At 46.3% G+C, this 18,332-nt stretch overlaps 9 protein-coding genes across 9 annotated transcripts; 3 read left to right on the forward strand and 6 right to left on the reverse strand.

Moving 5' to 3' along the window:
- Nucleotides 1–34: 34 nt before the first annotated feature.
- SERLADRAFT_377536 (uncharacterized protein) lies at nucleotides 35–479 on the reverse strand (the record flags this gene model as incomplete). Its single annotated transcript, XM_007313302.1, has 2 exons — nucleotides 35–80; nucleotides 136–479. The coding sequence occupies one exon, from the start codon at nucleotides 338–340 to the stop codon at nucleotides 137–139; it is 204 nt and encodes a 67-aa protein (XP_007313364.1).
- A 965-nt stretch (nucleotides 480–1,444) lies between these two features.
- On the reverse strand, nucleotides 1,445–2,566 carry SERLADRAFT_456471 (uncharacterized protein; the record flags this gene model as incomplete). Its single annotated transcript, XM_007313303.1, has 2 exons — nucleotides 1,445–2,294; nucleotides 2,348–2,566. The coding sequence occupies 2 exons, from the start codon at nucleotides 2,546–2,548 to the stop codon at nucleotides 1,584–1,586; spliced, it is 912 nt and encodes a 303-aa protein (XP_007313365.1).
- A 1,265-nt stretch (nucleotides 2,567–3,831) lies between these two features.
- SERLADRAFT_456473 (uncharacterized protein) lies at nucleotides 3,832–4,347 on the forward strand (the record flags this gene model as incomplete). Its single annotated transcript, XM_007313304.1, has 2 exons — nucleotides 3,832–4,207; nucleotides 4,276–4,347. Coding segments are annotated over 2 exons (393 nt in total), but the record flags the coding sequence as incomplete, so codon positions are not given.
- Nucleotides 4,348–4,697: 350 nt separating this feature from the next.
- On the reverse strand, nucleotides 4,698–7,264 carry SERLADRAFT_456475 (uncharacterized protein; the record flags this gene model as incomplete). The annotated part of the gene is made up of 7 exons (XM_007313305.1): nucleotides 4,698–5,752; nucleotides 5,810–6,084; nucleotides 6,140–6,507; nucleotides 6,563–6,739; nucleotides 6,814–6,865; nucleotides 6,919–7,052; nucleotides 7,189–7,264. 4 exons carry the CDS (start codon nucleotides 7,050–7,052, stop codon nucleotides 6,358–6,360), a joined length of 513 nt encoding a protein of 170 aa, XP_007313367.1.
- Nucleotides 7,265–7,349: 85 nt separating this feature from the next.
- Nucleotides 7,350–9,078, reverse strand: SERLADRAFT_456480 (uncharacterized protein; the record flags this gene model as incomplete). Its single annotated transcript, XM_007313306.1, has 8 exons — nucleotides 7,350–7,630; nucleotides 7,687–7,739; nucleotides 7,796–7,930; nucleotides 7,988–8,251; nucleotides 8,305–8,433; nucleotides 8,483–8,665; nucleotides 8,725–8,776; nucleotides 8,841–9,078. The coding sequence occupies 8 exons, from the start codon at nucleotides 8,972–8,974 to the stop codon at nucleotides 7,489–7,491; spliced, it is 1,092 nt and encodes a 363-aa protein (XP_007313368.1).
- Nucleotides 9,079–9,704: 626 nt separating this feature from the next.
- SERLADRAFT_456482 (uncharacterized protein) lies at nucleotides 9,705–10,750 on the reverse strand (the record flags this gene model as incomplete). The annotated part of the gene is made up of 4 exons (XM_007313307.1): nucleotides 9,705–9,935; nucleotides 9,986–10,305; nucleotides 10,362–10,403; nucleotides 10,425–10,750. 3 exons carry the CDS (start codon nucleotides 10,714–10,716, stop codon nucleotides 10,040–10,042), a joined length of 600 nt encoding a protein of 199 aa, XP_007313369.1.
- Nucleotides 10,751–11,190: 440 nt separating this feature from the next.
- Nucleotides 11,191–13,584, forward strand: SERLADRAFT_433131 (uncharacterized protein; the record flags this gene model as incomplete). The annotated part of the gene is made up of 13 exons (XM_007313308.1): nucleotides 11,191–11,557; nucleotides 11,623–11,699; nucleotides 11,750–11,770; nucleotides 11,825–12,101; nucleotides 12,153–12,242; nucleotides 12,303–12,377; nucleotides 12,437–12,672; nucleotides 12,730–12,851; nucleotides 12,907–12,966; nucleotides 13,025–13,110; nucleotides 13,163–13,169; nucleotides 13,224–13,266; nucleotides 13,321–13,584. 13 exons carry the CDS (start codon nucleotides 11,191–11,193, stop codon nucleotides 13,582–13,584), a joined length of 1,725 nt encoding a protein of 574 aa, XP_007313370.1.
- A 293-nt stretch (nucleotides 13,585–13,877) lies between these two features.
- SERLADRAFT_456483 (uncharacterized protein) lies at nucleotides 13,878–14,764 on the reverse strand (the record flags this gene model as incomplete). Its single annotated transcript, XM_007313309.1, has 3 exons — nucleotides 13,878–14,246; nucleotides 14,305–14,397; nucleotides 14,451–14,764. The coding sequence occupies 3 exons, from the start codon at nucleotides 14,679–14,681 to the stop codon at nucleotides 14,145–14,147; spliced, it is 426 nt and encodes a 141-aa protein (XP_007313371.1).
- Nucleotides 14,765–16,202: 1,438 nt separating this feature from the next.
- On the forward strand, nucleotides 16,203–17,570 carry SERLADRAFT_456486 (uncharacterized protein; the record flags this gene model as incomplete). Its single annotated transcript, XM_007313310.1, has 5 exons — nucleotides 16,203–16,387; nucleotides 16,460–16,753; nucleotides 16,828–17,168; nucleotides 17,237–17,457; nucleotides 17,529–17,570. The coding sequence occupies 5 exons, from the start codon at nucleotides 16,294–16,296 to the stop codon at nucleotides 17,533–17,535; spliced, it is 957 nt and encodes a 318-aa protein (XP_007313372.1).
- Between the last annotated feature and the right edge of the window lie 762 nt (nucleotides 17,571–18,332).

Below are 18,332 nucleotides of genomic sequence, written 5' to 3' on the forward strand. Positions count from 1 at the left end.
TCCCTATGATTTAATGATAAACTCGCATATGTTCGCGAGCGACCCGGGTAACCCCCTGAACCACATCCAACCTCGTTACGGTGATTTTTGCTTCTCTGATATTACAGAAGGTCTCTGACGTTTTATTAATCAAAGACTACTCCAGGACCTCTTCTGCTGTCAAGACATTATCTTTCATGGCAGCTTTACCTCGGCTCAACCATCTCAATCTGAACTTCGCTGGAGTAGCCGAAGAAGGTTTTTTCAAAATTCCTTCTGATGCTATACGAGGCGCCTTCCTATCACTACGTACCCTCACCATCTCCACTACTAACTCCACGAGAATCCCCTCCGCCTTCATCAATTCTGTGGATTCCGATCATCTGGAAAAGTTCGCCATTCGTTTCTACCATGAGCACCCTCCAGGTTCACTTGCTGATATCTTCCGAGCACTAAAATCCAATCCAAAACGGCTCATATCCCTGAAGTCCTTTGCTCTGTGTACCCAAAAAGCTGCCTCTCCTTCGTCAATTTTACCGCATTTGTTCGCCTTTTCCAACATCAGAGTTCTTAGTCTTCCTGGCACACTTTCAGAAATTGGCGACGATAACCTGAGCGACATCGCGAAGGCTTGGCCACATCTCGAAGATCTTAGTATTGTCAGCATTTGGTCAAATACCGCAAAAGCCACTCTCCAGGGTCTTTTCCCCTTGTCCGTCTATTGCCCAAAATTGAAGCGACTCAGGCTATCAGTAGATGCCACTGTCGCCCCACCTCCCGTCCATGGTCTACAAATGTCTGTCAACTCACCACGTGATGTAGTTCCCCACCAAGAGCGCGACTTGACGGTCGAGATCGTTGCACCATCAAAGATAGGCTCCCCAGAATATGTGGCAACATACTTGCGGAGCATTTTCCCGAGGCTGGTAGTGAAGTACTGTAGGGATCATTCTGGCACAAGGAGTCCTGAGGAGAGGGCCATAGAAGCCATAAATTGGGAAACTGTTTTACTTCGCATCAATGGAACCCTACCTCCCAACAGTCGTAGATTTCCGAGAAAGCCTCTGTTTGATCAGCCCTCCGATGAAGATTTACCTTATGGTCCTCTTGTTGTTGATCAGCGTCAGCATCTTGCAGTCGGTGCGTAATATCAGCTGTGAATTGGTTTTGCACCGTCTAACTATCGCAGACATAGCAGATGGTCTAGTGTAGACTGAACACTGAAGAAAGTGGATGTTTTAATTGGAAATATATGTTCGGGTAGAGGTCTAAAACAGCGTTGAATAGGGGGGTAGACATGCAAGATTATCTCCTGTAGTTTTATCATTGTAACGGGTTACTTCAATTGTACTCTAGGCAGGAAACAACATGTAAACCAGATTTCGGTGTTTAACTTGATAGAAAATATGGCTTTTCTGTTGTCTGCTTTCTTAGGTTGTACAACAACCATAAATCATTTGATTACAAATAATTTCGCCCTAGCGATTGATTCATTGCAAGTTGCAAGACTGCCTAATAGTACAATGGTGTTCGGAGGAGGGTACAAGTAAAAGTATCATAGCATACATCAACCAATTTCAGTATTTATTCCATCTGCTACATCATTACCCAAGGCCAAAGAACCGGCTAAAATATGAAAACCCCGGCAGTGAAACATTAACGTCCTGGGCCTCATTTACGTCATCCGAAGAGACGTTGACATTGACATTGGGAAAACGGGCATTGAAGCTACCTGGCGTCGAATATGTGGATGTTCGCGTCCCTCTGACATTATTCCTTGTGTTGGCATTGCTACGATCATACGTGGTATGATTGGAAGAGTTAATGCTGTGATTGTTGATGTTGACCTGGTTACCCACAACGACGTTATATTGACCACTGAAGACAGTATTGGTACTGTTGGAGAAGAAACCACGTCCACCGAAAGTATTCCGGCGCAGAGGAGTGCCACCGCTGTTGCCTCCAGTAGTAGTACTGTAAGTGTAGGTGTTGGAGCGAGGGCTAGCGTTGTTTACAAAGTTATTTTCGTCGACATAGCCAATCTTGATTCTGCCATTGTTCGAATGAACATTCAGCTCGTCACTAGTCCATCTTTCCTCGTCCACTGATGACATATCTCCTACAAAGTATCGCTGCTCCCTGTGAGAGTGCCCGAGCACTGTGGCGTGTGCGTTTATAGCGGTGGAGAGTGAAAAGTCACCATTAGGTGCTGATGCGAAGATGTAACCATGAAAAGAGCGAGGTATATGAAGGGTGATATTTCCATTCTGTGTGCGCGCGTCTACTTGGACGGGTACTCGACCATTAACATTATCCTGATGGAAAGGGATTGAGGGGTAAAATCATGATGGGTAAATGAGATACTTACGATCCATGTCCGTATAGAGCCGTTCAGCGATTCTAAACTTAGGGTAGCCTGTTTTGGCTGGGTGTTACTATTCGCCCTAGGGCCCAGTAGCCAGATCTCTGCACTGATGCTTCCATTTTGAGTAGCGAAGCTGAGGTTTTTCCTGTTAGAGCTTAATTGACCAGGATTGAGGGGAGATTGGGCAGAGGCACGCAGGGTCATGGAGGGATCGATAGTAAAGCATCCGCTGATCGAAGAATTCGCACCGTAACGCGATAGAAAATTAGTGGGCGTAGACCTAAGCGGTCTCTCATCGTCCAATGTTGTGGAGCTTGAGTTGGAAGTGGAGGTTCCAGTACTGGTCGTGCTACTTCCTGTGTTACTGACAGTTTCTGAATATGTAGGAGGAGGGTCCATCTATATATTTCGGGTCTTTAGCACGCCTCGAGTTAAACTGTAATGATGGGCCTCATACTTCTGCATCCGCTGTGTCCTCCACTGGTGATCTGTGTTGATTTGGACGACGAGGAACCCTCTATAAATTGCGAATGATCAGCATGCCTCTCGTCTAAAGTGTAATGATGCCGTACTTCTGCATCTGTTGTGTCCACCTCCACTGGTGATCTGTATTGATGAGGAGGATCCGTCTATGAATTGCGAATATTTAGCACGCCTCGATTTCGAAGTGTAGCGATGGCTCATACCTCTACGTCGTCTGTGTCCTCCTCTACTCGTGACCTGTATCGATTTAGACGAGGAGGAGGGTTTACGTGATTAAAAGAACCAGAGCCTTGACCAGAATTGGTTCCTTGCTCATCGGAGTTGACGTCTTCTGGTAATATCATCATGGCTGGCTTAGTAGGTTTAGAGAACGTAGGATTTAATACAGTATCGAAAAGACTGAGCGCCTTTTATTGCCTTGTGGATGTACAGGACCACAGGACTTCCGAGCGGCAAAGCGTGGACACGACTGTGACTCGTGGCCACATCTTCCCAAACCAGAGTGGAGAGGCGAGCGTTGTTTCGAAATGCACCATTCGCGGAGTCTAATTCTGAGTAACTACAAAGGTATGGACCATCTTTCTTCAATCAAACAACATTGAGACAATGGGCCAGTCTTTGCTTTCTAACGCGGCTGAAAAGCAAGCAAGGTTTCACATGCACAGGTATCCTAGCTTTCACAGACTATGAATTCACTCTTGTGTGCCAACACAGTGATCAACCTATCCCAAGCCTCGTACTTGAATGCGTAGAATGTGCAGTCAATTCAACACATCTAATTACACTTCTCTGGGCTTTAGCAAGCACAATTCGTTGTTATGATTTTGTGCGAATGGAATCAAAACCTTAAGCCTGCGAATTCGAATAAAGCGGTGATAAGAAAGTATTCAGTAATATCAATGCTAAAGTACGAGCGTCAATACTGTTCAAATTGGTATGGGAAATAGCGCTTGGATAACGGGCACGTGTGCTCAACTTGAACAAAGAGTCTGGGAGGACGACTCGCTATAAAGCCACTCAAGCTATCGAGTCCACTTACCCCCTAAGCTCAATCTAGATGTCCACTCAAACCAGACCCATTCAGCCCAGCCAGCTTCAGACCATTCCTGAACGCTTTAATCAGCTACATGGTGCGGCAAATGCAGACAACTACGAGACCGTTTTGGCTCAGCTTATCGGACAGCTCTCGTTGGACGACATTCAGGGCCTAGAAAGAATTCAAAGAGAAAGGGAAAGGTCACGGACGCAGCTGACAGATCGCGAAATAGCCTACGGCTTGTTTCTAGAGAATGCGAGAGAAGTTATTACTTTCAACAACGATCGCGCAATCGCTCAAAGGCTGTTTAACGAACAACAAAACAATGCAAGGGTCAATATTCAGTACGTTGTCAAATGCCCAAAGGCCATAATTTGCATGGAAGTTTGATTGGGGTATATGTTTTTGCTAGGCCAGCGAATGCTACCAGAGCCAGGGCCGCAGAACCGCCGCAAAACTTGAACAACGTGCATAACAGGCAACCTATAACAGGCAACTTGAACGCTCATGGACGCCCCAGGTATGTGCATGGTTGCGACACCATATTATTGTCCTCAAGACATACTGTAGTACAACTCCTCGGAGGGACACTCAGAGCTGGGGCGACTGGTTCTCATCTTGGGCACAGTGGATCTTTACAGATCCCCAATCACCTTCCAAGCCATCTGCCAGTGCTTCAACGACTCCTGCGCACATACCCTCCAATCGGTACGTTTGGACTCAGACTACAGCATATACCAAATTCTGATGGATAGCACAGTGCAACAGGACATACCTGTGTCATTTGTCAGGACGCCATCCATGGCTCTGAAATACGTGCACCTTGTGGCCATTACTACGATATTGCGTGCATAACCAGCCTGTTCGAATCGGCCACCCGTGACGAAAGTTTGTTTCCCCCGCGCTGCTGCAGGCAAAATATATCGCTTGCAATGGTACAACATCACCTAAGCGCAACTCTGTTGCGCACCTTCCAAGAAAAGATCGTAGAATTCGGAGCTCTGAAGCGTGTCTACTGCGCTGCCCCTGCATGCAGTCACTTCTTGGGCCCACTTCATGAGGGCTTCGGAGGAAAGACGTACACGTGCAAGGCTCCCGGGTGCACCATGGTTACCTGCGGGAAATGCAGAGGCAAATATGACGGTTGGCTACACTCCTGCCAGCCTGATCAGACCACCGAACAAGTCCTCACACTCAGCAAGAGGCAAGGCTGGGCACAATGTCCAGGTTGTGCACAAATGATTGAGCTTAACATGGGGTGCTTCCATATGACTTGTCGATGCAGGACAGAATTCTGCTATGTGTGCACAGCCAGATGGAAATCGTGCAGATGTCCGCAGTGGGATGAGACCAGGTTACTCGCTGCCGCAGAACGCCGTGTTGATATTCAGCTTGGTCAAGCTCCTCGTGCTGCTGCACAGAGGCAACAGCCACAAGCTCTCCCAGTAAACCAATATGCTGATCAATTACGTCGTGCTAATGTTCAGGTTGGTCAAGCCCCTCGTACTGCTGCACAGAGGCAACAACCACAACCTCTCCCAGCAAATCAACATGGTGATCAATTACGTGCCCGTTTGGAAACCCTTCGCACTCTGCCAGTAGCACATCCACGAGCAGTGCCGGCACGAGTAGAGGTTCGCGCTCCTGTAGCAGCACCTGTCAATGCAAGGCCACATACTGCTGCCCCTGGAGCCGCAACTCGCACAGTTCGTCGAACATCGGGTCTGCAAACTCAGACTGATCCTTGGGAGGCTTACAGGCAAGAATTGGTACGAGAAGCCATGGATGATCTGAGGGAGAACCACGAATGTGCGCATACAAGATGGACATATCGTCGCGGGGGTGGACGATGCGAAAATTGTAACGTGCATTTGCCTCACTATCTTTTCGTAAGTGGTTGGTATCATCAGGACTCATTAATTCTGATGGATTTTCTCTCGGTATAGCGCTGCCGTGGCTGCCAAATGATGTCATGCAATCGATGCCGGCGCAATCGCCTTTGAAGAGATACTGTGACATAAAAGTCTGAAACAATACAATAAGGGAACAACATCGATCAGACTTTTTTTTTCTTGGGAGATTTTGAGTGTGAATTGGCATACTTATGTCAATCTCAAATCCAGGATTGTCATGGAGCGTTCGATGTTCATCAAGCATTTGTCCTCATGTACACACCACGTTGAAATGTGCTATGGATTTCTGCAATTCAACGTGTGATAGAGTTAGTCTATTCAGCGATCCTCATGTACGCACCATAGTGACATTTGTATTTCAAGCTGCTGCAAGTTAACAAGGTGACATGGCTCTGCATAAACGACTTCGTCCGGAACTGGAGATCACGTTTGCATCTTAGGTACGCAAAAGCAGAGACCTTGGAAATCATAGGCATAAGTGCCATAATGCATGTGCGGGTCGAATCACATAATAAGACCTAGAAGGAATACATGACAAGATCGCAGGTAAATTTTAGCCTCTCTTCCACATGTACCCACAATCAGAAGGTAGCAGGGCGGTTGGCGATGAAGGTCGAGGTAATCTTCGGCACACGATGAGGCAGGGGGAACTTGAGTCTGGGGACAAGGAGCTGCTTGATGTATGGTCGGCGGACATCTTCCGATTTTTCGATCTCAACAACACGAAGGATCTGTCAAACAAGATAGCTGAGTTAAGGTCGTCAGCGAAAGATGAGATAGGCCTACGTGAATGGAGCGGAAACGAGCACGATGCCTAGCTGCCATGTCCTGGTAGAGACTCTTCACGGCATCAGCACGCGAGAGCTCACGGAACTCCTTGTACATGTTGTGCGTTCCCGAACGGGAATCGTAACGGAGCCAGATACCGAAGTTCTTGATCTTCAAGGGCTTCTTCTCGTGAATCTATGAATACAGGTCATGCGACCATTAGCAATCCCGTTCCGCCTGCCTCTTGAATGGCTGCAAGGGATACACACAACGTTAACACCAATGATTTCACCATTGGCTTTCTTAACTTTCTTCAATTGTCTGAAAACGCGTTCCTTAGGAAACAGCTTGTTTACGAATGCACTGATACTAACCTCAGGAAGTACCAAAACCTCGACTTCGCGACGACTTCATTGGGTGCAAAGATGCGCATGCGATAGATCTTGGGAGTGGGGTCCGACTCCGTGGGCAAATGGCGCCCGACAACCTGGTATTCTTGAAGACCCATCTGTGGACGGACGCATCGAATTAGTATACACACACCCATAACATCAAGATAACATCCATCATGAAAATCCACGCCATCGCCATGAACAATACTCTTATACGTGACTAACGCCAATACAACTATAACAGACACCCACCTTATTTTGTTAAACTTGATCTTGAGGTGTTGACGTGGTCGACGGTGTGATGAGCCTACCCTGTGGATTTTTGGGTGTATGTTTGGTAGTGTTGTGGCACGCCAAAGGAATAATCGGAGTTTCAAATCAAGAGATCGGGCTACCGCGTAACGTTGCTCAGGATCCTGGATCCTGGTCTAACTACATATATTCATACATGCAACAGAAATACAGGCGCGATAAAGTACAACGGATGCTCGCAATCAACTTGAATGCGAAGGGCCGATGGGTAAAGTATTAGCTCTATGAGACAGACGGTCATCACCCTATGGACATGCTCGTATCAACTACTTCCGATACCTGTTGCAGCCCTTTGTGCTCCTGACCAGGGCGTACCGAGAAAATGACATCTTTCAACACTTGAGCGATGAGCCCATGTTGAGCTTCGATGGCGATCTTCGTGCTATCACGAAAAAAATGGTCAATAAGCAGACACCTAGAAGAAGAACGTGACCTCACCTATCTTTGACACTTTTGGCGAGCTGATTGTCCTCTTTTTTCTTTTCGTCCTTCTAAATCAGTGTAACTTTAGTTGGGAAAACTGATGCAGCACGTGTAAGATACCGACCTTGGGAGCAGACGGAGATTTATCATCTTTCTCTTTCAAAGAAGGCATCACTGGTCGCGTGCTTCCTACCACGGCTTGTGCTTTGGCTAGTTTTTGGGCAAGATCGGAAAGCTGCGAGACAGCATAGGCTCGGTTCTGTTGAAATGTGGTATAAGATCAGCATGTTTTAGAAAGAACCGTTGATAATCTGACCGATATAAGTGGGCTCTGGCTCAAAGTATTGATCCAATACTTATTCCACAGTAGTCCGAGAAGTTCTGTGTCCAAGCTTGATTTGAAGATCTCTACATCTAACGAGTAGTATTGATTGGCGTGTACACCGAAATCTTCGATTTTATTAAGAGGGATGGATTGGTACTCAGAAGATGATACGTTGGGTGGTGTGTAGTTCTTTGGATATGTGCGGAAGGCACCGATATCCACCTTACCAGCCGAGATGGTTCGATTTGGATCAATCTAGGTGACAAAGTCAACGTAAAGAACGATGAGCAGGAAAGGAGTGAACATACAACCACAGCCACAAATGGATCGGTAAATTGTTGGTTATTCATTTGGGTGTCTACGTCTATGCCTGACAACCAACATCCATACCCCGGATGGGAGTGGTACCACCCAATCGCGTTCTCCAGTCTGCGCACCTACGTGTCTTTCAGTCGAAATCCATGCACTTCACGTGGGAATACCCACCGATTTACTTTGTTCTATGTATGTGACCATGTATTCGTTAGCCTCGTTCGCTGCGTTGACTCGTGTCTCGGTTCCTTGTACCGGCAGGGCGAAAGAGTCCATAATAACTAAGGAGTTCCCCATAACTTTTCCCTGCATCAAGCCCATTATCTCATGCGGAACCCCTGATCGTGCGTGTATAACCTTTGAAAGTCTATAAGTCATTGGGGTCGCAAAATTAATCAGATCCTTGGGGGCTGTACCATCTTTATCAAAGCCACAGCTGATATCTTGCATGACTTGAAGTAGTGGGGGCTGCAAAATACAGAATTAACTCGATCAGATAATCTAATTCGTTAAGCATCGCTGGAGTACCAACTCTTTGCTCCAAGGTGACTCACGATTGAGTTGTTTGTCGGCTGCAACATCGAAGGCGTATATCTCGTCTTGGGTCGAAACGTCGAAGATGTCGTTGGCAAGAGAAAATGTCTGGAAAGCTGTGCTCGTTGACATGATCGATGCAAGCTCGTTAAGGGATAACGTGAATTGCCTTAGAATCTGAGAGCTATCAGGTCAGTTTGACAGAACCGTAAGCAGAGTTCACCTCGAGCAGGAACGCAGTGAATAATGAAGATTAATGAAACTTAATGAAGACTTGGAGAATCTACGTAATCAGTAATATCACGTGAACACGGTACATACTACTAATACTAGGCTCGTCCCCAGCCAGATTACTGAGCTTAATTTCGGTTATTAGCCGAAATTGCCTTCGGTGAACGGCTGGCACCACTCGTCTCCATTTTGTAAGGACGCAAAAATCCTCACCAAAGATGAGGTGGGGACTTCTTCGTAGGGACTCGAAAGCCATAAAAAATATGTCCCCAAGTTAGTATACAAAAAAGCAATTTTGTAACTAGTAGAACACATTATGTATAGAAAACTTTTGGTTTTTTCTTACCAGTGAACTGCGCCAAAAAATGGTGGTGAGCGACGACAACCTCAAAATTTTCAAAAAAAAAAGCCTATTAACAAAAAGTGATCTACTGGTTCCAAAAATGCTTTTTGTAGACCAAGTTTTTCACCATTTTTGACTTCCGACTCCCTACGACGAAGTCCCCACCTCATCTTTGGTGAGGAATTCGTCCTCCTCACAAAACAGTGACGAGTGATCCCAGCCTACGCGAGCTAGCCGAGCAGGTTGGGGACGAGCCTAGAAATTTACAAATAGGTCAGTGACTGTGCGAAACAACTTGACATATCCACGATAACTTATGCTTATGCTACACTATCGAATACCTAAGAACGATATAGTCCCTTAGACTCTTGTGCGTTGGTTTACGTCGAGAAATCATGGAATAGGTTGGAATAAACAAGCCACAAGTCATTAGTTTGTGACTTGGTGCGGGGTCCGTTTAAATTTCTAGTTTATCACCGATTACTGAACAACACCCATTGTAATCCATCGTAAATGGTGCTGAGACCCCAGTCAGTTTTCCGTACGCGTTGAAGTCGCTGAATTCTCACAATCGCTACCATTCTCTAATCAGCACAAGGCACCAGCCAATAACCAAAGCCAAACTAACCCCCAGCTTCATCTTTCACGCGGCGCTCTTGCTTCTCTTTCAATGCTCGTTCCATTTCCTCGAATGCACTCAAAACAACATCCTTTCGTTTCTCAGCCGTAATCCCTTGTGAAGACTTACGGATATCTGGAGGCCACTCGGACTCGGGTATGTGTGACGAGGAGAGTAACACGCGTAGAGAGTTGATGGACTCATCGTAAGCGGTCAAAGAATCTTGGTATAGGTCATAGACACATATCGCGCAGCCTGACATACAGCATTCTAAATCATACAATGTGTAATCACTGCACAAAATACGAATGAAAAGAAGCACCAACCATCTTCCGCAGGAGGTTTGGGCTGTTCAGGCAACGCAAACCCTCTGAATGTCCGAGTGAGGTTCTTGAGTCCGCTTGATCCAACATACTGCGACGCGCTATGTGCAACGTCTGGGACCTGAGATAGCTCTGCTACTTTTCTCGTGAAAGCACCTTTCCCTCGAAGAGTGTTTTCAAGCCTCCGGAAACGCTCTGATAAATTCTGTCCACCTCTGCCTGGTCGCTTCCACCGCTCTTTAGTAATGGTTTTGGGGTGCGAGCGATAATGACGTGCAAAATGAGAGTGAGCTTTAAGTTGCGGACGAGGAAAGGTTGGAATACGGCTCAGTAAAATACAGTCGAGTGAAGGTTGCATACATGCTCTAAGGCCAATTGCGCCAAGATCTTTCAAAGTGAAGCTTAGTACGCATCGGACTCAGAGCTGAGCAGGAGTTTTCTGGGTCCTTGCTGACCAAGCAGATAGGCAAGCCCGCTGGCACCACCTCTTAACTTGGAGTCCTCTGAATCCACTCAGACTGAATTGCGGTCTACCAACAGTCCAATAATAATCAAGTCCAACAATACTCCATGACTTCACCTGAGATATCCTAGAGGAATGGCACATATTAGTCTTTGCATATTATCAAGGTCGGGCCGCATTTCAATGTATTAACGTGCAGAACTCTTTATGCGCCAACGGTCCGCTCGGACTACATCTCGTCATTACCATGTACCACGAGCACGACCACGGGACTACCATGCCCAGCAAGACGGAGGGCGGGAAACCCATCCAGGAATCTTATAAAATGACTATATCCGTAACCCCTGCGGAAAACTTGCTCACATCATCATGGCCCAGTTATCTCTGCGAATGTACATCTTAACATCCCTCTTGCTGGTTTTTGTAAAAGTTCTTCCGACACACGCAACCAATGTATCGTCTTCAGATCTCCGGTCACCCTTGGGACCTGTTGTTGACCTTGGTTATGCCGCTTTTGCTGGAAATTCCACTTCACCTACAGGTCAAGTAGATAGTCCCGTGACCTTTTTTGGTGGCATTCCCTACGCTCAGCCTCCACTAGGTGATTTACGATTCAGAGCGCCCAGGGAGCTTGATGAGCGTGTACTCGACAAGGGAAATATCAAAGTTACTGATGCCAGAAATTTCGGTCCGGCTTGTATACAACAACCAGCTGTTGTGGGCGTTGGTTCTGAAGGTCCGTGTTTGATTCATTCCTCATTACAAATATTACCCTGGTATATCCTTATGCACGCCCTCTAGATTGTTTGAATTTAAACGTTTGGAAACCAACGAATGCCACAGAAGGCGATTCTCTACCGGTTATTATATACGTCTATGTGAACCCTTCTCTTGACAGTCTATTGTCCAAGCACTCATTTTTACACAGGGAGGTGGTTTTTACGCTGGAGTAAGGTTAAATCTTCTCGCCAACCTTTCTATACTATAATTATTCTCGCGCTAGACAACTCAAGGCTTTCCTCTTTACGATTGGGTGGTACAACATCCGACTGGTGTGGTGGCAGTGTCCGTATCTTATCGTCTCAATGTTTTAGGCTTTCTCACCGGTTCTGCTGTTCGGGCGAATGGTGACGAAAATGCTGGTCTATTGGATCAAAGAGCCGGATTTGAATGGGTCCAAAGGCATATCAGTAAATTTGGTGGGAATCCTTCAGAGGTTACAATCGTCGGTGAGAGTGCTGGTGGGGCTAGCATGGTTATGCAGGTAGTTGCTTACGGAGGTTGGTAGTCTGCATTGATTTTATTGCCATATTTTCACCTACCATGCTCAGGAACACAGACCCCGCCTTTCAAGCGTGCTGTGGCACAGTCAATTGGGTTTGGACCTACAGCGAATGCTAGCCAGATTGAAGTTCTTTTCGGTTCGTTGCCGTCGCGGCTTTTTGCGTAGTTAATATCCTCATGGTTTCTACTACGTTCAGAGAACGTCACGGCTGCCGCCGGCTGTCCTGGGGACGGTGAAGTTGCACTAGCTTGCCTCCGCGGTGCTTCTCTCGGTAAGACTCATCGTGATCTGTAGTCTAATTACTTGACTGATGTCTCCCTCTCTTCAAAGGTGCTATCGTTAGTGCCGTCAATCACGTACCTACTGGCCAAGTTTCTCCCGTCATTGATGGAAAGTTCCTACCCGATTATCCCTCTCGCTTGATCGCCGCTGGGAATTTTAGCACCGTTGATTTTATCGGGGGACATTGTGCCAATGACGGACGGACCTTTGTCGGTGGGTCACCTTCACAGTTCACAACGGACGAAGACGTCGCGACTATTCCGTTCATGAGATGGCCTAGTGTCGTAAGTTCCCGAGTATCCATATAATCTAGAAAAACAGCCAAGCTGATGCTGAACTAGACGAACAGCACAATTCAGCAAGCTTTGAAGCTTTATCCATCTCCCGATGCGCCTGGTAGTCCATTTACATCTCAATATGACAGGGCTGCTATTATGGCTGGCGATATCATTTTCACATGCATGTAAGACTGCCCGGGCTTTAGAAATCACGTTATGAAACTCAAGAATATGCACCAGGGATTGGTTTTTGGCCAACCAGATGTCAAAAAAAGGGGTTAGCAATGTGTATAATTACAAGTGCGTCTAGTTTGCTTTATCTGTATTGTATATGCCGACTCATCGCTCGAATGCACAGATGGAACGCACCGGATCCTGTCTTATTAGCTGCAGCTCCTTATGAGGGCGTGATGCATACCTCTGATTTGTATTTCTTGTTTGAAGGTAAGCCATCTTTGTTTCATAAACGAACAGGCCCTTACTTATCGGGGTACAGGAACAAAGTAACCCATTGCCCTTCTCCTGTGTATGTATGTATTAACTGACATGCGTAATAGCTCTGCTATTAACGCTGGATTCACATTCACACCCTTCAATTCAGTGCGTACCAGGTTTCTGACCACTCTATCCCTTATTGATCTCCATTTCTAACAGACTGAAGCATCCCTGTCGGCTGAAGCAATCGCCTACTGGACGTCCTTTGTAGAATCCGCTAATCCTTCTACTGGACGATTATCATACTCTCCTGAGTGGATGCCCTTTGCAACGCCGGGCCAGTCCTCCCAAATGAGCATTGTGTTGACGGAGAGCAGTACGCCAGGAACGTCGAATAGTACTATGGAGGCATTGACACCTGAGCATATCGAAAGGTGTGAGTTTTGGATGCAGGCGAACGTCACTGCAGAGACCACCATCTAGCACGCAGTAACTAATTTTGGATATTTCATTGAATATGATGGTGTTTAGTGGTATCATGCACCTCAGTCGAGGCAATGTTAGATGAGCATAATGAGCACTTGTAAAAATTGAGCACATTTTAGACTCGCGCGGATAATTACATATCCGTGACTATCTCCATGGAGCAAACGAAAACTTCTGAATGCCTATCAAAATAGACAGCAACTGGCAGATAATCTGATATGAAAGTGAAAGCTAGGTACAACTGGAAAGCATAGCTACCTTGTTATGTTTGAATTATCCCGCTCCTTTGCGCAGCTAGTATAAATGTATTACTTGCAATGCAAAAATGTGATACAGGGGGTACTCGGAGGCGGAATCGAAGATAACAACGGCAAGAGTCTAGCGCCAAGGGGGCATGTACACGGGTAGGTTAGAACTCTAGAGTCCATCTAATATACCTAATATACAAGTCGTGTTCATGCTACAGCCAGCGGCAAATAATGTATCGGCACCGCGAGTCTAGGGGTATGTATTGACGACGTTGAAGGCTGCCACCTTCTGGGAACAAACGGGAAAAATTAGATGCCTTTGAGAGTGACCGTTGCTATGATAGGTTTAAGTTGCTGATCTGTGATGTAATTTGGAATGTCTTTAGAGCGACGCAGCTGCACGCCAAGCGTCTGGTCAAAGCAAATTCAGACATCAGCTCATTTCCCATCAATTTGTGCGTCAACTCACTACAATGTCTCCTGATTGTAGCAGCGTCTGCTGTTCAATTTTAATGCCGTTCACGTAGGTCCCATATAATGAGCGGTGGTCGCGTATTAGCACCTGAATAGACGTTGGTTATCGGTCAAGGGATTCAAGAAATACGGTGTACCAACCTGGCCAGCCTGCGCCCATATCTCTGCATGTGGCGCGCTAAGCGAAACCGAGCCACTGGACGCGGGAAACCATCCGTTCGCCGTACTAGATTTTTCGGAAGCATTTAACTCTGGGCTCAGAAGAACTCTGGTATTTGGAGGTAGGGATATGCTTTTCGTATGGAAGGAAAAACTAGCATCTGATGGAGATAAAGTGATTGATGGAGACAGCTTGGTCGACATGAAGTTCATGATGTTGAATGATAAACCCAGAGAAAAAGTCGTACGTGAAATACAGTTGTGGTGTGGATGATGGGGTGAAAGCAATTTGCAGTATCTTGCATGACTTACCATAGAGTATATATACCTGCTCGTGAACGCCGAATGGCCTGGATCATCAGACCTGTAGTGCTTCTGGAATGTTGGTCTAATCCTCAATAGCCAGTCCCCTAAAACGCACTTCAGAATAAGGGAAGCACTGGCAGCATGTGTTGATATGCGAGCGGAAGCCACCAAAACGCCGAATTTTTTGGTTTGTGTACCTGTACTATGGGTAGATGCGGCAGCATGTTAATACGTCGTTACCGTTCTCTTGGGATACGATAGCCATTTTACGAAATTGGCCAGCGGCAGTCACTAGACATGAATTGATCACCTCGGGAATTTGGAAATATTGCATCTGCGGCCTCGTGTCACTGGCCTCGGTACTTGCTTCCGTCGCCCGAAAGGTGATAAATACTACACTTGCCTTTTCGGAGACAAACTCTATACTCAGCTCAACTCAGCCTGTACATATACCTTAGCATAATCGATCAGATAGAGACAAACTTCATAAGCAGTTGATAAGAAGTCAATAATTGGTTCTCTAAACAGTCAAAAGAGTCACCTTCCCCCATTGTTCTTCAAGAACTCGCAATCTGGTCTTTCCCGATACAAATTCGAAACCTTACACGTTCAGGGTAACTTCTTTTGACTTCATGCACCTCGCACAAACTTGGTAAACTGTTCTCACTAGAATGTACAGACTTACAACATTAACCCGGCCCCTAGGAAATTATCCACATATTGCAAGGCCGCGTTGCAGGATGCCTTTCAATTGCTGAAGTAACGAGTCCTAGCCTGGACAAACCTCGCGTGGCATCCCATGTAACGCAGTAAGATAGTATGTTGTTGCGTTATCAGCATATGAAGAATCTAGGCTACTAGTTAAACATGTACTTGCCTGTGAGTTATCATTTCTCCGTCCCAAATGTCTCCGTGATCGCCGCTTGCATTTTGCAATGCGATTCTGGCGTTCAGCAGCACAGCAGCATGTGTGATCACCTGCTAATCGGCTGTAGATTTCAGTGCGAACTGATAGGAAATGATTAATCCAAATTCTCATGCGCCCTCAGAATGTCAGAGTGATGCCCCCGAGGCCTGCAAACTCCCATCGGAATACGGTCCAGAATTTGTCAGGCCAGTGTTACGACACGATGAGAGTTTGCAGGAAAGCGCACGCCTGCACCACCATGCAACCGCGTAGACCAATAAGCTATAGTTGATATGCAGTGCTCATGAAATAGTAGGGAAAGGAAATACGGCTCCCGATTGTGGCAAGGTCAACGAGGAGTCTTGGTTCACGCCCGAACAACACGTCCCCGTGGTTTGTGATTTGAGATATCTACAGAAAAGCACTAGCGTTGTAAGAATGCCAGTAACAGGAAAGGTCACCGCGGCAAGTCTGGACATGAGGGCAGGCTTTCTGACCCTCACGTGATCTACCTACTTTTTTGTGCTTTCCACCAAAGTCCCATTCATGTTCGAACGCGAAAGTCAGTATACCACAAGAAAATAACTTAAACTGCAACCTTTCTGCGTATCCATGTCTCGCGTTTCTCGTTGTTTCAATGGGCCTCTATGGAATATAAAGTCTCTCCCTTCTGGGTCTGCTCTCGCACCCGCTCGGACTGTATCAGGTCAGAAACATTACATCTTACGCTCTTTAGCTTGGCTAATTTCTCGAGGGCTATCTCGTTTTACAAAATCAGCCCAGCGACGTGATATTCATGTGCTATCAAAGCTGAGGTCACCAAAATCTCATGCCGGTATGTGCCCAAGATTCTCGCGCTCTCTCTCGTCGGAAAACATCACATTCGAGTCGTCACCCGTTCCCTCACAAGAAACTGGACGATATTCTCAGGACGAGAGCAATCGTCTTGCTGAACATTTGGATAGCATATTTCCTTCTCTCAACTTTCCTCCAGAACTGGCCCAACGGTTATTGACTCATGGCAGCCATAAAGATGCTGTTCATGGCCACAATGGTCGTTTCGGATTCGTTGGTGTGTAATCATTTCTTCTAACTGGAAAAGTTAGTCATTTATTATAATTATAATCATATTGCTTTCTGGAAAAGGTCGTCGCGTACTGGAGACATACTTCCTCCTTTTTCTCCATTCCGTATCCCGTGCTAAACCTCATCACGACTATGAACGCATCACTTCTCGCGCCCTCAATACGTATCTTCTTGGAGAGCATATAGCACCAAGATGGTCACTGGGTCGTACTTTACGCTGGGCACCTACTGTGTCATCTGATACTTTGCGTGCATCAATAAAATCGAAGGCGAAGGAAGTATCAGATGCAGAATTAGATGTTGCGCTGGCAGTAAATCCCAAAATCATGAAGAGCGTAGGGTTATATAAGGTTATGGGAGATGCGGTACAGGCCGTAATGGGAGGGATATATCATCAGTTTGTGAGTTGTTACTTGGATTTTCTAAGCGCCTCCGTTGCGTCGTCCTGATGACTGATGGTCGTCTATAGGGTGGCTCTGTGGCACATAAAGTTTTCCATACTCGCGTGCTTCCTCATATCCTTCTTCCGGGAAGAGCAGAGGGAGTACCTGAGGACTTTCATCTTAAGGCACTTCGAATTTGTGAGCGCATGGGTGGTGTTGATGGGGAACTCTTAGTGCGGACCTCAGCTACCAGCGGTACAGTACAAGAATTGGATGTTATGGAGGCAGAGCGTGACAGTACGGTAGTGTGAGTAGCGGTGTTTTTTAGTATTTTTTTTACGCTCTTTACATTGATTGGGGACCTTGTGGTTTCATTAGCATCTAGATACTTATCTAATATAGTCTGCTTTCGAATGCTAAGTTTCGCATGAACAAGCAACCCGTATACATAATACCGCATTTTCGAAGTATCTCAGCGTCAAATCCCTATACGTTGACAGGTTCGGTTTCACGTCGTCTCTGGTCTTAAATCTCTCGCCATCTCGTATTGCCTGTCCATTCCGTCTCATCGCTTATTAACTCTCGGTTCAGTAGCAATCTCGAATTAAACCACTGAGCAAACTAAAATGCTGACGCTTAACTTAGGCTCATTCCGCGGTACATCGCCGCGGTTTCTCTCGCCGATTCAACGAGCAGCAATGTCAATGCCTAGTGGTAATGATCCCGAGTTCCTGTAGGTGGCCTTTCGTACCCGAATCTTCCAAATCACAATATATCCATTTACAGTTCACTACACGAGTCTCTCCCATCGAACATGGTCTTCCCTAGAACACTACTTTATCTAAACCTCTCCGGAGATTCTAAACACCGTCCCCAATGGTCCTCGGTATCGACGCCTCAACCATAATTTTTGGCGGCTTATTCACTCGGCGATATGTCTATTACCCATTTAATTATATGATTCTCTCCGATTTCATGCTGTCTTCCCTGATCTCAAAGTAACTATTATCACACCCACCCGCTATTATTCGCCGTAACGATTATCAGCCAGCCTCATACACACTTCATTACTCGAGTTGTCTCACTTTTCAATTCTCATCCCACATGAGGCCACGGCGCCGGCGCCTCGCTCACCCCGTCAGGGCTTGATCTAGATTACCCTATAGGACAATAGGACACGTC

The sequence above is a fragment of the Serpula lacrymans genome, assembly GCF_000218685.1.
Source record: "Serpula lacrymans var. lacrymans S7.9 unplaced genomic scaffold SERLAscaffold_2, whole genome shotgun sequence".
NCBI lineage: Eukaryota > Fungi > Basidiomycota > Agaricomycetes > Boletales > Serpulaceae > Serpula > Serpula lacrymans.